At 45.2% G+C, this 15,819-nt stretch overlaps 1 protein-coding gene across 7 annotated transcripts in view; it reads right to left on the bottom strand.

The window, feature by feature from the left end:
* The window catches only part of PPP1R9A (protein phosphatase 1 regulatory subunit 9A), a 772,375-nt gene that overhangs the window by 117,763 nt on the left and 638,793 nt on the right, over positions 1-15,819 (bottom strand). For all 7 annotated transcript variants that reach the window (XM_085630850.1, XM_085630851.1, XM_085630855.1 and 4 more), the window contains one exon: positions 6,520-6,558. In XM_085630850.1, coding sequence (XP_085486976.1) covers positions 6,520-6,558 — 39 coding nt within the window. The remainder of the gene's footprint in view (positions 1-6,519; positions 6,559-15,819) is intronic.

Here is a 15,819-nt window from a genome sequence, read left to right as displayed (position 1 = left end):
AGCACAGAACTATTACCCTTAGGAGTAACTGGGCGCTGAGGGTGCAATGTCTCAGTCGAAAAACCAGGTCTTGAGTTTCTTTGTGAAGTCTGTTAGGGAGGGTGCCATTTGGAGGTGGCAGGGCAGGTTATTCCAGACCTTGGAGGCGATGTACGAGCAAAAGTGATCCCCGCTGCTGCTGCGATGGATGCCGGGGGGTGTCCGAGGGCGAGTGAGGAGGAGCGCAGGTGTCTTGCGGGAAAGTGGAGGTTCAGTTGATGGTTGATGTTAGATGGTCCTTGATAGTGTAGGGCTTTGTAGGCGTGCATGAGGATCTTGAACTGGCATCTCTTTTGGGTGGGGAGCCAGTGTAGGTTTCTGAGGTGTGGGGTAATGTGGGTCCATTTGGGGAGGTCCAAAATGAATCTGGTTCTATTTTCTGTATGGTTTGGAGTCTTCTGAGGAGTAGGGGGGGAAATTCCAGCATTGGGAGAGCTGCCATTGTTGAGGTGGCTGATGGCGAAGGCCTGCGTGATGAACTTTCTGATGTTAATTGGGATCCATCTGAAGATTCTGCAGAGCATGGGAAGAGTCAGGTAGCCGAAGGAGGTGACTTCATTGACTTGGCATTTTGTGGGCAGTTGACTGTCGAGGAAAATGCCAAGGCTGTGTGCATCATCATTTGGTGTGTGTGTTGGTCCGAGTTCCACTGGCTACCAGCTGTGGCTCCATGCAGAAGTGTTCTTCCTGAAGATCAGTACTTGTGTATTGTCGGTTACATTGGTCATGGCGTTGCAGAAGTTGGTTTTGGCGTTGGAGGGGTCCTCAGTAAGCAAGAGGATTAGTTGAGTGTCATCTCCGTAGGAGATGTTGAGTCCATGGGATGTGATGACATCTGTGAGGGGGGTCATGTAGATATAGAACAGGCAGAGGGATGATCCTTGTGGTATGCCGCATATGATGTCCTTGGGTGCGAAGGTGAAGGGAGGCAGTCAGATGCTTTGTGTGCGTCCTGTAAGGAAAGAGGTGATCCACTTGAGTGCGTTTTGCTGTATGCAGATGTTGTAGAGTCTGTCGATGAGGGTGTGGTGGTAATGGTGTCAAACACAACAGAAAAGTCGAGGAGGATCAGGGCCACAGTTTCTCCAGGGTCGAGAAACATTTTTATGTCATATGTGGTGCCAATCAGCACAGTCTCAGTGCTGTGGTTGGCCCAGAATCCTGATTATGGGGGTTGAATAGATGGTTTTGTTCCAGGTATTTGGTGAGCTGTTGGTGGATGGCTTTCTTGAGTACTTTGGCTGGGTCGGTGAGCAGTGAGATAGGTAGTTAATTTTTGAGATCTCTGGGATCAGTAGAGGGTTTAATTAGGAGGGGCCTGACCTCTGCTTGTGTTTCCATCTGTCAGGGAAGGTTGCTGTGGAGATGGAGGAGATGAGGATGCTGGTGAGTTCCTGATTAGGTTGGTTTTGAGGTTGAAGAGATGGTGGGGGCAGGGGTTGGTGGGCACCCCAGAGTGTATGGATGACATGGTGGCTGTAGTGGTCAGAGTGGTGAGCCGTGACCAAATGGTGATCATTTGGCTGAAGTTCGCTGATTGGTTGAGGTTGTTGAGGCTGAGGTGGTGGGTTTTGGGGGGGGGTCAAAGTTGTTGTAGATGGTGGCGATCTTGCTGTGAAGTTGCCAGAGAGGGAGTCGCAGAGTTTTTGAGAGGGGTGGATGGTGTTCTCAGTGGCTCTTGGGTTGGAGAATTCCTTGACTATTTTTAAGAGTTATTTTGTGTGGTTAACCAAGGTGTTGATGCGGGCAGAGTTGGCTGTTCTCTTGGCTTCCTTGATATACAGGTGGTAGTTGCTGAGGGTTGCTTTGTGAATGGCTCTGTTAGATGGGCTCTTAGTGATGGGCCATCGCTTCTCTAGTCAGTAGCAGTTGTGCTTGGTGGTTCCGAGTTCTGAGGTGTACCATCTGGCTTGTTTTGAGGTTTTGCTGGTTTTATCGGGGTGACTGTTGCCGCATTTGCAGATCCATGTGGAGAGGTTCTGGGCGGCCTGTTCAAGGTCTGATGAAGCTTCGGGTTGGGTGGTGCTGAGGGCCTGTGTCCACTGTGTCTCGGCTTAGTTTGCTTCAGCTGCAGTGGGGGGAGATGTGATGCTTGGTGATGGAGTGCTGAGCATCGGCGACAGTGAAGTGAATGAAGGTGTTGTCAGTCCAGGTGATTTCCGAGACGTGGCTGAATTGGATTCTGTCACTGGAGGGAAAAATGGAGGTGAGTGTGTGCCTGGTTTTGTGCTTGGGTTCAGGGACCAGTTGAGTGAGGCCAATGTTGTTCAGGTTCTCCAGGAGGGTGATGGAGTTGGCGTTGTTAGGGTCATCGAACAAGAAATTGGGATTACCGATTAGGACCCAGTGGTGGGAGCCTATGGCTATAGGGGCGATGAAGTTGGAGAAGGTTTTGCAGAAAGCTGGTTGGGGTCTCGGAGTCTGTAAGCAAGGGTGCCTCTTATTGTGGTCATAATGTCGGTCTGTAGTCATAAGTTGAGGTGTTCCATGAGAGGTCGTCATTGATGATGGTGCATCAAATGGTTTCCTTGAAGATGATGGCAAAGCCCCCTCCTTGTTTGTTGGTGTGGTCTCGGTGTTGCATCTTGTAACAGTCGGAAGTGGCAGTGGCTGTGATGGGGTTGCGGGAGGGGTTGAGTCACGTTTCGGTGATGAAGGCAACATCTGAGGAGAGGGTGGTGATGGTGTCCAAGATTTCTGTGGCATGTTTGCAGAGGGAGCGGGCATTGAGCAGAGTGATGTTCTGTGTGGAAGTGGCGCAGAATTCGATGTGGGCTGGTGGCCCTGTGTTGTAGGAAATACGGCAGTGGCGGCATGTGAAGGGTCCTTTGGTTATTCTCAGAGAGGACGTGTGGCAGCTGTAGTTCCGTTGTCTGAAGTCTAGTACCAGGAGGTCCTCGGCCTTGTAGCGGTAGATGGTGGGAGGGCTAGGATTTCTTGGCACTGAGCACGGCCTCCATAAGTAGTCCTGGGATTTGGGAGGGGCTGGCAGGGGGAAGGAACCAGTAGGAAGCAGGATTGGGAAACAAAATGACGGGAGTGAAAAATCTACACAGAATGGACCAATGTGGCATGATACACAACCAAAACAGATAAAATAAGTAAAGGCACTAAAATGCACTAGATATGCGCCACAAACAGCAAACAATAAAATTAAAATTAACCAAGAATAACCAGGAAAATTAGTCCGCAGCAGGCGGGACCAAATTGGGTCCTCTAGGGCTGGAACCAAAGTGTTGTCCTCGAGCTTGCTACCTGTTAACTCCTGCTTGCACACTGGCCGCAGAAAGGGGTCTGGCAGTCACTAACAAGAATGATGGCTGAATGGAAATAAAACAGAAATATTGCTTTTAGGCAAACATGTCCATTCCTGGTGTAAACATTGGTGACCTTCCTCCCTTGGGCCTCAAGTTATCCATCAACAACCCATCAACAACTTAGAAGTCTGGATGTAAAACAGCTTGGCCTTTGAAGCTCAAGCGCAAACTATAGCTGAAACCTACTTTGGGCTCTTGAGAAGCCTCAAGCCCATCCTAGGCCTTTTTAATTTCCCCACTTGACTAACCATAATTCAGGCGGTAATTATGTCCCGATTGGATTACAGCAAAGTTCTGTATCTGGGAAGCAACAAATCAGTCACAAGAAGGCTCCAGTTGGCCCAAAACGTTGCAGCTAGGCTGCTATTCTCACTCCCCAAATTTTCCTCAGCTTCGGGTTTTCTTTGCAAGCTGCATTGGCTCCATGTGGAAAAACATATTCATTTCAAGACCCTTTACGTCGCCTCACTCCCAGGGGGCCCCCATCTTGTCCCATCTCATATCACCTTACCAGCCCTCGTGACTCTTGTGCTCAGCCAATCTCAATATAGCCATTGTTCCTCGAGTCAGTAGAGCAAGAGATGGTGGGAGCTCTTTTCGTGCCCTGGCCCCCTTTCTCTGGCATTCACTTCCCCTCTCCCTTAGGAAAATCCAGAATCACCTGCTTTTCAGGAAATCTCTTAAGACATGTCTCTTTTCTATCTAGGTCTCCATTCACCCCATTCTGTGTCGGCAGTTGCAGCTCGTAAGTCTTCAGGGTCTAGCGCGGGAAGCCCTGTTCTGGCGCAGCTATGCACTTTACAAACTAAATAACATAACATAGGTTTTGACATGTATGGTGCTTGCAGCATTTATGACTTGCATATTGTATACATTTAAGTGACTTTTGGTTAGACTCCTTCAGCCATTGGATTATTTTTAACATAGATCAGCTAACAGGAGCATTTAAGTCCCTTGCTCACTGTGCCACTGGATTCAAGCTAGCCTGGCTGATCAGGAGTAATACCCAGAAACCGGTCGCAGGATGCCTGCTTCCGGTTCAGGGAGGCTGAACTGTTCCAAAGAGGAACAGGGTCAAGACTAATTTTCATATGGCTGGGTCCTCACTGGGGTGGCATAGTGAGCAAAAGAACAATGGATTAAGCCCAGATCTGTGACTGGGGGTGAGTGGTTGAAAAGTTTCAGCACTCCGTCCATCATCTTGTTGTGTTTCCTATGTTCGCTCTAAATGGCCAAGTGTATGCCCCGACGTTGGTCCCTTGCTCGCTCTGCCACTGGATTCAAGCTAGACTGGCTGATGAGGGGTAAAACTCTGAACTGGTCCCAGGATGCTTGTTTCTGGTCCAGGGAGGATCTGGCCTGGCAGTTCGGTCTGGACTGTTTCAATGAGGAACAGGGTCAAGACTGAGTTGCACAGCGCCACTGGGGTGGCGCTGTGAGCTAAGGAACGATAATGGATTCAACCCAGATCTGATTTGCATATGGCTGGGTCCTCCCTGGGGGGGCATAGTGAGCAAAGGAACAATGGATTAAACCCAGATCTGTGACTTGGGGCGAGTGGTTGAAAAGTTTCAGCACACCGTCCATCATCTTGTTGTGTTTATTATGTTCGCCCTAAGTGGCAAAGGGTATGCCCAGACGTTGGTCCCTTCCTCGCTGTGCCACTGGATTCAAGCTAGCTTGGCTGATGAGGGGTAATACCCCAAAGCTGGTCCCAGGATGCCTAGCAGTTCGGGCTGGACTGTTCCAATGAGGAATAGGGTCAAGACTGATTTGCATGTCTGGGTCCTAGCTGGGGTGCCATAGTGAGCAAAAGAACGATGGATTAAACCCAAATCTGTGAGGGGGGAGTGAGTGATTGAAAAATTTCAGCACTCAGTCCTCCATCTGGTTGTATTTGCATTTTAGTGACACAGTTTTTCTTTTGCCTGTTTGAGTGTTTCCTCCTGCCTTCATCCATCACAATGTTATGTTAAGTTAATTTAATTTATAATGTGCATGAATTACCCCGGGAGGGGTATCTCGGAGCAGCACAGCTTGTACGCAGAGGAGCAGACTAATTAGTCCAGAAATAATAATGTTTTGAGAAGTTTCTGAATTTGTAATGGTCTGCGCATTGACATATGTGAAATGGAAGCTTATTCCAGAGTAGGGGGACTAGGTAAAAGAAAGATCTGCCTTTTGAGCAGGCTTTATTGATATGTGGTACTGAGATCAAAACTTTATCACTAGATCTTAAAACTCTGGAAGGATGATAGCGGACATGCATTAGGAAATATTTTGCTCAGTGAGTGGCCTGATAAACTGGGGAGTGAGCACTACTAATAAAAGCATCTGAAAAAAAGACAAATACTCTATTTTCTATAGTATCCATGTTTGTATATTTTTTTTCAGTGCTCACTCTGAGTTAGATAGGGGAAACATTTTGGAAGGTTTTATTTTGTGGATATAACATCTTAAACTTAACTCTAGCTGCAGCAGACAACAAGAGTAGTGAACATTTGTCTATTGGCACAAATGGCCTTTTCTATAGCTTAACCAACGATCAAAAGGCAGTGGTCAACATGGGCTGGAGTCTCTAAAGGAGGCATTGAGTAATCCCTACTGATAAGGGGTTATCTAGTACAAACAGTGGCAGCTCATATAGGGCGTGCTGCGGAGCGGTGAGGCGGGGTGGGGGAGGGGCAGGGTGGGGGGTAGTAAACTCGGACATACGACGGAACAGAGGAATGTAATAATTACTTTCCTCCGTTCCGTCGTATGTTCGAGTTTACTAGCCCCCCCACCCTGTCCCTCCCTGTCCACAGCACGCCCTATGCGAGCCGCCACTGAGTACAAAGAAGCGTTCTTCATGCCTCAGCACAAGGTGAAACATGTTGGGGGGAACAAGTGGAAGTTTAGGGTCAAGCAGATTCCTAAACAACAGACTGACTTGTTAACTGGTTTAGTTTGTGGTGGCATCTTTGTGATCCAGTGGGTTATTTGGTGTTGCAAGAAACAATTTAAAGAAGCAATGTGAAGTTAAAGATGTGCACAGACCAACAAAATGTTTTCTATAACAGAAGGGCATTAATGCTCTAACATCTCTAATTATAAGCTACACTGGAGTGTTACCTCCATAAGAAGTCTAGAAAAAACATCTGAAAAGAGCTAATCAACTTACCAAAGACTTCATCTGGATTTTCAGCTTTCGCTGCACCTTCTGGAAATATTTACAGAGTATTCAGTTATATTAGAAAAGGTTCAACATCTTCAACATATTAAGAAAAACAAGAAGCTACATATGCTTAGGGCTAGAGCCAGAAAAAAATACCCTTCCTAAATTAAGACTTAGTAGATGTTACAAACCAATCAGAAATCAGTAATAATTGAGCAATAGACAAATCAATTCCAGGTAATGGAGATTTTGCAGCCATACAAAATAACTCTATAAGGATGTTGGAAGAGACAGGTTATGAGAGGGAGTAGAATTCATTGATGGAAACTGTAAAAACAATCACATTACATAAAGGATTGCATACAGTGGCGGCTGGGGACATTTGAAAGAAGCGAGGCGTAAAGGTTCTAGATGACTGCCTGGTGGCAATCGAGCATAGGGTTTCGGGGGAGTTCTACCCCAAAGAAAATTTTGAAAAAAGAGTGAGCAAATAGTGCATTTTCTTAAAATAAAAATCATTTTATTGTAACAACAACTTTGCCTTTATGATGGCTTCCTTTTACATCATGGTTATACCATGAAGAGTTAATTCCACAGTGTATGATGTGTACGTTAATGTACAGCATATGACTTATTCCTCTTCACCCCCGTCTCCACCCTTTAGTCTCATTCATCCGGACATTATTGACTTTCGATCTTCCCTTGGTCGCTCACTAGGTCTGCATATCTTCCCCAGATATTCATTCCATTTACCCCAGATTTTTGTCCATTTATGTGGGCAGCCTCTACTCACGTAAACTGCTCTCTCTGCAAGCATACACCAATCCATATCAGCCCTTCATTCTTTCAGTGTCTTTGCCGATACCACTCTCCACCTCCAAGCAATATTGTGTTTAGCTACCATGAAGCCTAGCATCACCCAGGGACGTTCCTTATTGGTTAGGTCCAACTTACCCCATATGTTTAGCAGACACCACCTTGGCGACTTAGTCGCCCCAAGATTATACACTTCTCTCATATTTGTCAGTGTCACCTCCCAGTACTCTTGGAGCAGTGGGCAACCCCTTATTATGTGAAAGAATGTGCCGTCCTGACCGCAGTCCTTAGAGCAAAGTGGTGAAACGACTTTCCTCATCTTCAACAGGGTGGTGCACGCAAAATAGGCTCTGTGTAGGATCTTTTGTTGCACCAACCTGAAATGTGAGTGTATGGCCACCTCTTTAGGGGAGGCCATTGCCTCTAGCCATTCCTCATCCTCAAGACAACCTATTTCTCCATCCCAGTGGGTTCAAAGGACCAACAAGAATTCAGGGGCATTATTCTTAATTTTACAGTACACTAGGGAGTTCGCTTTCCTGTCTAAATAGTCATCTAGCAACCTGCCTTGCAGTGGGGAGAACTCAGGTATTTTGGTTCCCTTCGGTAGTACTGCCTTCAGCGTGTGGGTGGTCTGGAGGTATCTAAAGGTCTCTGACTGCGCCATCTGAAATTTTGCAGAATTGATAAAGTTCTTACATCCCTCTCTCCTACAAATCACCGGCCCTTGAAATCCAATCAGTTCCCACTTGTCAAAACCCTTCTGTTGTGCTAATAGACCCAATCTCGCGGAGTTCCACAGTTGGGTCCTTTGAGTAATTCTATCTTGCCAGCCCAAAGCTCTTGTCGGCTCTTGCCAGATCTGCAGTGTGGTCGAGGTCGGCACATGGAACGAGCCCGTCTTTCCTGCCCCCTAGATCTCTCTGAGGTAACCTCCGAGCTGCATGTTGTGATGGTTCATTTTGTATGCTGGATCATCCAACATACTATCTGACCACTGTAAGATGAGCCACCCAGTAGTATCTTCGGAGGAAGGGAAGCACTAACCCTCCATCGCAAATAGTGCATTTTTCTCGCATATTTGAGAATGCAAGAAGTGACTTTTGCAAGCATTTGTGGAAAATGCTGAGAAATTAATCTCCTAGTCCCTCCACTCCTAGAAACTGACCCAAACTAAGTCAGTGTGTAACCTCAAAATTATTAATTTTCACCTTTAAAAGAAAAAAACTCCCTGGCATGGCAAAAATGACCTGCTGCAGTGTCAAGTAGTGAGAGGGGTCTGTCACAGCTGGGGAAAACAGCCAGTCTTGCACCTAACATCTTTCCAGTGCATTATCCAGGGACAACTGAAGGATTTTGGGGCCCCTGGTCCAAATATATTTTGGGGGCCCCTCTTCATGACAGCTTTGAATTTATGATCCAATTTCAGCTTGGCCCAGTTGGCCAGGTCACTGACAGTGCACAGGCACACTCATCCAAATTCTAAATGTGTTTACATCTGATATTCAGGAATAGTGGCGTGTGTTGTCAATATTGTAACACAACAGCAGCTCACTTAATGAAAATAATCTGTATGGCCCCCCTCCCATTTTTCATTTGTGAGGTCCTGTTTTGATCTAAAAGAAACATTTTTTTAAAGATGTTGCATCAAACACAACATTTCTCTGCAAAATGTATGTAATAGATTCCACACCCACATTAAAAATAAAGGAAAACTGTATTTAAAATTATCTGTTTCAGAATTATTTACCGTAACCAGGGCTCTATCAGGGGGCCCCCCTGGGATAGAGCCCACTTTGCCTATGCCTTAAAATGTCTCTGGCATTATCCCAGCTGAGTTGCCATACCATAGCCCAGTGGGCCTCGGCTTGCTATTGCGCAGTGTGGATTTGTGAAAGGGCGGGTCTTTAAACAATTCAGCCTCTGGAGGTAAAGGGCTTATACTGTACCCGCCAGAGGTTGCCTCAAAATATAACGCTGCCTGGCGTCATTTGTGGGCGGGCCCCCAAAAGGGCAAAAACAGTAACTACCGGGCTAGTACCATGTCAGCCCAGTTTCCTAAACTTTAATGTGACACAGGCAGGCAGCAGGACTGGGGCAGGCTTCCACATTTGTTTTAAAATGGTAAGTAACATTGCTACTGGTGTTACTTAGCACTTTAAAACAAATGCGGTATGCGGATGTAGGGCGGCACGGAAATAGGGTGGGTGCAGCCCCCCCCGCCCATTGAAGGAAACCGCTGCTGATTGTATACAAAAACTTTATAAATTTTGCCAACGAGCTATTGCAAATAGGGCCCTGCTTTATTTACCCACAAATGTATTAAACAAAGTTCCCAGAGTAAATGTTCTATTTACTTCCGTTCGTTCACAATCTGCAGTATTTGTGAAAATCTGCAACAACTTGTCAAGGATTTCCAGGAGTAGTCAAGCAGTCACGAGTATACCTCTATGTTAAATATTTTCCCTGAAAAAATCAAAGGTTATAATTAAGTTAAAATGTCAGTAAAAAAGTAACATTGATTTTACACTAAAAAACATTGAAATTCACCAGTTATAGTTAACTGATGTAGCTATAACTCGCGCCCCTGCCATGAACAGTGTTGCAATCCATGAACTAATTTCACATATCATCAGGAATGTTATCAATTATGTCATTGAACATGTCATGAGTGATATACTATGTGAGGTCATAAACAGGGCACAGAGAGGGTGTGATATAGTTACAGCAGTTAACTCTAACTGGTGAATTTCAGTGGTTTTCGAGTTGAAACGTTACTTTTTTACTGACATTTTCACCTAATTATACTGTCTCTATAACGTTTGTTTTTGTCAGTGAATTTCGGATTTTTGTTATGTAAAGTAAGATATTATTACATACCTAACAATAACATCACTTTAACCCTTGTTTTGTCCATAAATTTCATAGGTTTTATTAACATAAAGGGTGTCATTTTAAGCAAGGCAGACCTACCAGTTTTGTCAAACGGTCAGAACCAGGAGTGGAGGAATTGGTGGAATTTTACTCTGCGGAATTAAATTAAAATTCCGCAAGATTCTGTGGAATTCCGCTTTGGGTTGGAGTGGGCCTTTGGCACCATTTTCTTAGTGCACAATGCACCCTAATGTCCAAAAATGGATGAGAGGCTGTAGTTTGCACTGCATACCCCTCAGCACCCTTTCAGACTCTGCAGTGATGACTGCAGAGTCGGTAAGGGCACCAAGAGGCATGCGCTGTGTGTGCTTTTGGTATTTTGGCACTTCTGTGCATACCCCTCGGCACCCTTACATACTCTGCACTGATTATTGCCGACTATGTAAGGGTGCGGAAGGGTATGTAATCACTGCAGAGTACTCAAAAGTATGGAAGGGCACTAGGGGGTATGCATAGTCAGTGCATTTAGTATTTGCCACTGTTGTGTACACCCCTCGCCGCACTTTCATAGTCTGCAGTGATAACATTATATACTCTGGGTATGCAAGGGGGCCAAGGAGTATACACAGAAGTGCAGCCAGTGGTTTTTAAACAGGGCCGGAAGCGAGAGCTGTCTCTCTATGTTTAAAAATCACTGTAGATTAAAGTTTAATCTGCAATGGTTTATAAACAAAGAGGGACTGCTCCCTCTTCCAGCTCTGTTTAAAAACCAAACACTGTTGATTAATTCTGTCAGCGGGGCAGAAGAATTTATTAGTAATTCTGAGTTACAAGAGTAACACGGATTCAACAAATTCCTCCAAATCCCCCGGCGGAATAAAAAATTCCGCCCACCTCTTGTCAGAATATAAAAGGCAAGCCTATTGACGTTACCATAGGGTAAGCAAATTAACATATATAAAGCAAACCTATTGGCTTTTTCAAAAAGTCACCACAGTAATTTATCAATAACTATAAACCAAAGCACTCATTATTAATAAATGCTTATTAATTGTTACGAAGTTATTTAAAATAAAACATTTTTATTCAAAATAACTATATAGTATGTATTTAACACACTTCAGGCCCTAAAATGCAGCCATATGACCACCCACAAGGGAACCCCGCACTCCAGCTAAAGTGCATATAGCTCCACCCAATAGTCTTTGGTGCAATCTATGTAAAAGCTTACATTTATTTTGGAGTCCTGCCAAACAAGTTTCTCTTTCAAAGGGTGAGGTGGAGCAAAGAATGTTGTGAGAGTACTGGATTACACAGTGTGGAAAGCAGTTATGACTTTTGGCAAACAGGCGGCCCTGGACCTCAAATCCACCTTATCTAGGAAATATGTGATGTAAGGCAGCTGCACCAAGAGAGCCTGGATTTCAGTCACGTGATGAACCAAGGCTACCATGACCAAGAACACAGTCGTCCAGATCCGGAGATGTAGTGGACGTCTATGCATCAGTTTGATGGGAGTGGGTGTGTACATGAGTAAAGAGAGTCCAAATTGAAATCCCACTATGGCATCACAAAGGGTTTTGGAGGAAACATACGAGTCAAACCTTATAGAAACCTCATCACAACAGACGATTTTAACAAGGACGGCTGGTCCTGCAAACATAAGAAGGGTGAAAGGGCTGACAAATACCCATTAACAGTGCCCACTGCTAGTCCTTGCTGGGCCTGAGAAAAAATGAACAAGACAACTAACAGTGTGGCCTGTAACAGCCCATACTGCGGATGCCACTCCAGGCTCCAAACTCGTCTCAGCTTCCAGAGTAAAAAGGCCTTGTTTGTGGAAACATGCCGGGAAGCAAGGTTGACATCCACAACTTTGGGAGGTTGGTCAAACGCTCAGTCTCAACAAATGGTGGTTCAGATGGCATAGGTTCAGGTGCAGTACCCTACTCTGTTGCTGTGACAGGAGATCCTCCAAATGGGTAGCCAGATTGAAGAACAGAGGACCATGCCCAGAGGTCATGGGTACCACACTATCCCTGTCCAATCCGGAGCCACTAGGATGACTTGAGTCTGGTCATTTCAGAACTTCTTCAAAACTTGGGGCAGGAGAGACAGAAAGGTGCATAGGAGTTCTATGCTCCACTCTATCTGGAACATGTCTCCGAGAGAGAGCCTTTTTGGAACTCCAGTGTGCAAAGGTTTTGACACTACACACTCTTGGCGTTAGCCAAAACATTTAGCCAGGGATCTCACCATCTGTCATCTGCCTGAAGCCCCCGGCTGAGCTCGTCTACCGTGGTATTCAAAGATCCGACCACGTGGTTTATGACCATGGAACAACCCTGATATTTCAGCCAATTTTAGAGATGAAGTGCCTGTTGTCACAGTACCCAAGACCTCACCCCATATGTTTGTTTCAGTACCACCTGTAGGTGGTGTTATCAATTGCAGTCTACTCCAGCACCTGGACGGAATCAGACAGGTTCCCCTGATGCTGGGCCCACTGAGACACTAGGTTCCACAGCAGATCACACCTATGCCACCTATGGCACTCAAAGAGCTGTGATCAGAATTTCTAGAGGGCCAGAAGCCTCAGAGCCACTCTTTCCGAAACCCAGGACTGAGGCTGAAACATTGAGATCATAACCTTAGAGTCCTGGGCTCATTGTGTCCAGAACCTGCACTGTATCCAGGATCGCTCCAATGGAATGGAGCCTCTGAAAAGGAGTCAGGTGTGACGTTGACATGTTGATAGTGAACCCTGGAGATGTCAGGAGGTTTGCTGTTGTCTGGAGGATGTCAACAATTGACTGTGGTGAACCTACTTTCAACAGCCAGTCATCGAGTCAGGGGAAAACTGGAATCCTCAACCTCCCAAAGTGGGTTTCAACCTCCAACACCACTTTTGAGAACACCTGAGGGTCACTGGTGAGGCTACAGGGGAGTACAGCAAATTGAAAATGCTTCTGGTTCTCCTTGAACTGCAAGCAGCATCTGTGAGTTGGCATGACAGGTACATGTACATAAGTATCCTGCAAGCCTAAGCCATCATCCAGTGCAAACAAAACCAGGTCAGCATGAGCATGTTGATTTTGTTATTCCACAAGAAGGGATTCAGATGGTGGAGCTCCAAATGAGGACAAAGACCTTTGTCATTCTTCGGCACAAGAAAATAGCGGTAGTAGCAGCCACTCCATATATCCGTAGCCATGACCCTCTCGATAGCTTCTTTGGACAAATTAGCCTATGCTTCTTGGAGCAAGATGGGCAGGTGCTCCTCTGAAAGATATTCTGATGTGGGTGAAAGATGCAGTGCAGTGGATCAAAAAGGAATGGCAATGCATAGCCTCACTGAATCATCTGAAGGACACATCTGTCAAATGTTATATTTTGACAGCCTTAGAAGAAATGTCAGATCCTGCTTCCCACAGGGTGATCATGGGCCACTAAGGGCAAGCAAAAGTGACATGAAGGCAGATGTAGAAGGGGCAGGTGACTGGGAAGTTCACTGTCCCTCATGGACTTGATAATATTTGCTTGAACTTTGCACCCAAAAGGTTTGGGGTGCATGTTGGGTTTTGGCGTTGCCGGAATGCCAACCCTCTGGAGTAGCCTCAAAGGGGTGAAATTGTCGAGGTGTGTCTCGAATGGGTAGAAAGGCCTAGGGAACGCGCTGTGGCCTGGCATTCCTTGAAGCTTTGCAACACTGAGTTGACTTTCTCGCCACACAGGCGAGATCTGTCAAAAAACATTTCCATCAAAGAGGTCTGAAGATCCACCAAGCCGTGGATCTAAGCCAGGTGTGGCACTGAAATGACCATCTAGCCTCTCGGGGTTATGAACCAACTTTTCCCTTTTCTCTAATTAGGACTGATCCTGAGCCCAAAGTGGGGGCACCTGTGCCTGGACCTATGCCTCACCAGACTGCTCTGCGCAAAGGATATTCTTTGCCAGTAAAGAGGGATAGTTATCTCTATTCAGGACCAATTAATTTAGCCACCCAACTATTTCCCCCTTATGACCATCCTACTAGCCAAAAGCCCCGACTCATTGCCTATTTCTAAAAATCCACCTACTAGTGCTACCCGTCCCTGTGGCAATGGCACAGATGGGGTTGTTTTTATATGCACAATGTGACCCAACTCTCACGTGAGGCTAAAGAAGGCAGTGACTCATTGACTAGCAAAGTGATCCAGTTGATACTTAAAGTGCAAAAATATTTTTATTTAGTCCTGTGAGATATTGTGAGAGTGACCCGTCATGAGGCATCAGGTGGCAATTCTGATTATGTTGAAATTCCACTAATATCTCAGATGTTGGTGGATGAACTAGTTGCCCGGGAAGTTCGGTCCGCTTGTATGGTGCCCACTAATTTTAAATTAAAGTATAATCCTCCTAGGGTGATCTCACTCCATGCTGTTACCACCACCCTTCCGAAGCTTATGGAAACCCTCCCCCAGGCTGTAAACAATAGAGATTTATCTAAGGAGGATGCTTATGAACAATGTATTTATTGGTCTCCCACCATTTCGGTTAACAAGTGGAAAGTTCTCTCCTGGAACTTGCACATGGGGCACTTTTGTTGACTCTTTTGATATTTGTGTGTCTAGAGACTTGGTAATTGGATCCAATTTTTAAGTCGTGGTTTACAAATTTCTGCTGTGAAACAATCACCCAGGGGATGGGACGTCCTGCTGGTAGTCTCATAGTATGGGTAAAAAACACTCTCAATCGTAGTATCAAAAGGCTATCTCTAAATTATCCTGATATATGTGGGCTGCCGATTTCTGATGTTGATGATAAGCTTCTCTATATATTTTTAATGTGTATAATAGGCCCAGTGTACACAAACTAGAGTCATGTACTCTCACTAGCCTTGAGGAATGTATTGATTGTTTAATGCCTAGGGACATGTCATAGTTGCTGGTGACTTTAATGTCACCCTTGAACCATTTCATAACTCTGTTTAGAGCATTACTGAAGAGGAAGAGCTTGGGGTATACCTCAATTAGATTTTGCACCATTGAGAAGGGGGTCTGTTTTAGCTATCCAACTTCTGGGACTTACTCTGAGTCTTTTCCTCAGAGCATGTAATGGCAGATTCCCCTATGATTTAGCTGGTATCCATACTTTCAATAGCTATAATCAATACAGCAGAATTGAATATATATTGCTTTCTCTCCAACTACGGCCAAAGATTGTGGACATGAAGATCCTTCCAAGATGCGATAGTGATCATAATGCACTTGAATTAACAGTGGAATGTTCTATGCTATCAAAAAGTAACCTCCAGTATTCAGGGTAAGAGAAGTAATTATGCCTTACAAATCACAAACAGTCCCTAAAATGGTCATTCGTCTCAGGTAAATCTAATACTGTTGGTCAATTCTACAACAGAGTCGTAGAATCATTTGAGCTGATGTCTAGTATTGAGCTAGATGGGGATGTTGTAATTTGTTTTGTTAAACAGCATGACAATTTATTTGATAAATTAGGTGAATTATTTTTTAGGGAACACAACAGGGCCACACAAAAGAAGACCAAACCCCCTTGGTACAAAGGCACTGTAGACTTGTAAATCAGCTTTAATTCAGTTTATTAAAATAAATAATC

This window comes from Triturus cristatus, chromosome 10 (assembly GCF_964204655.1).
Source record: "Triturus cristatus chromosome 10, aTriCri1.1, whole genome shotgun sequence".
Lineage (NCBI taxonomy): Eukaryota > Metazoa > Chordata > Amphibia > Caudata > Salamandridae > Triturus > Triturus cristatus.
Note: the sequence above shows the minus strand (reverse complement) of the source record. Positions and strands in the feature narration are given on the sequence as shown.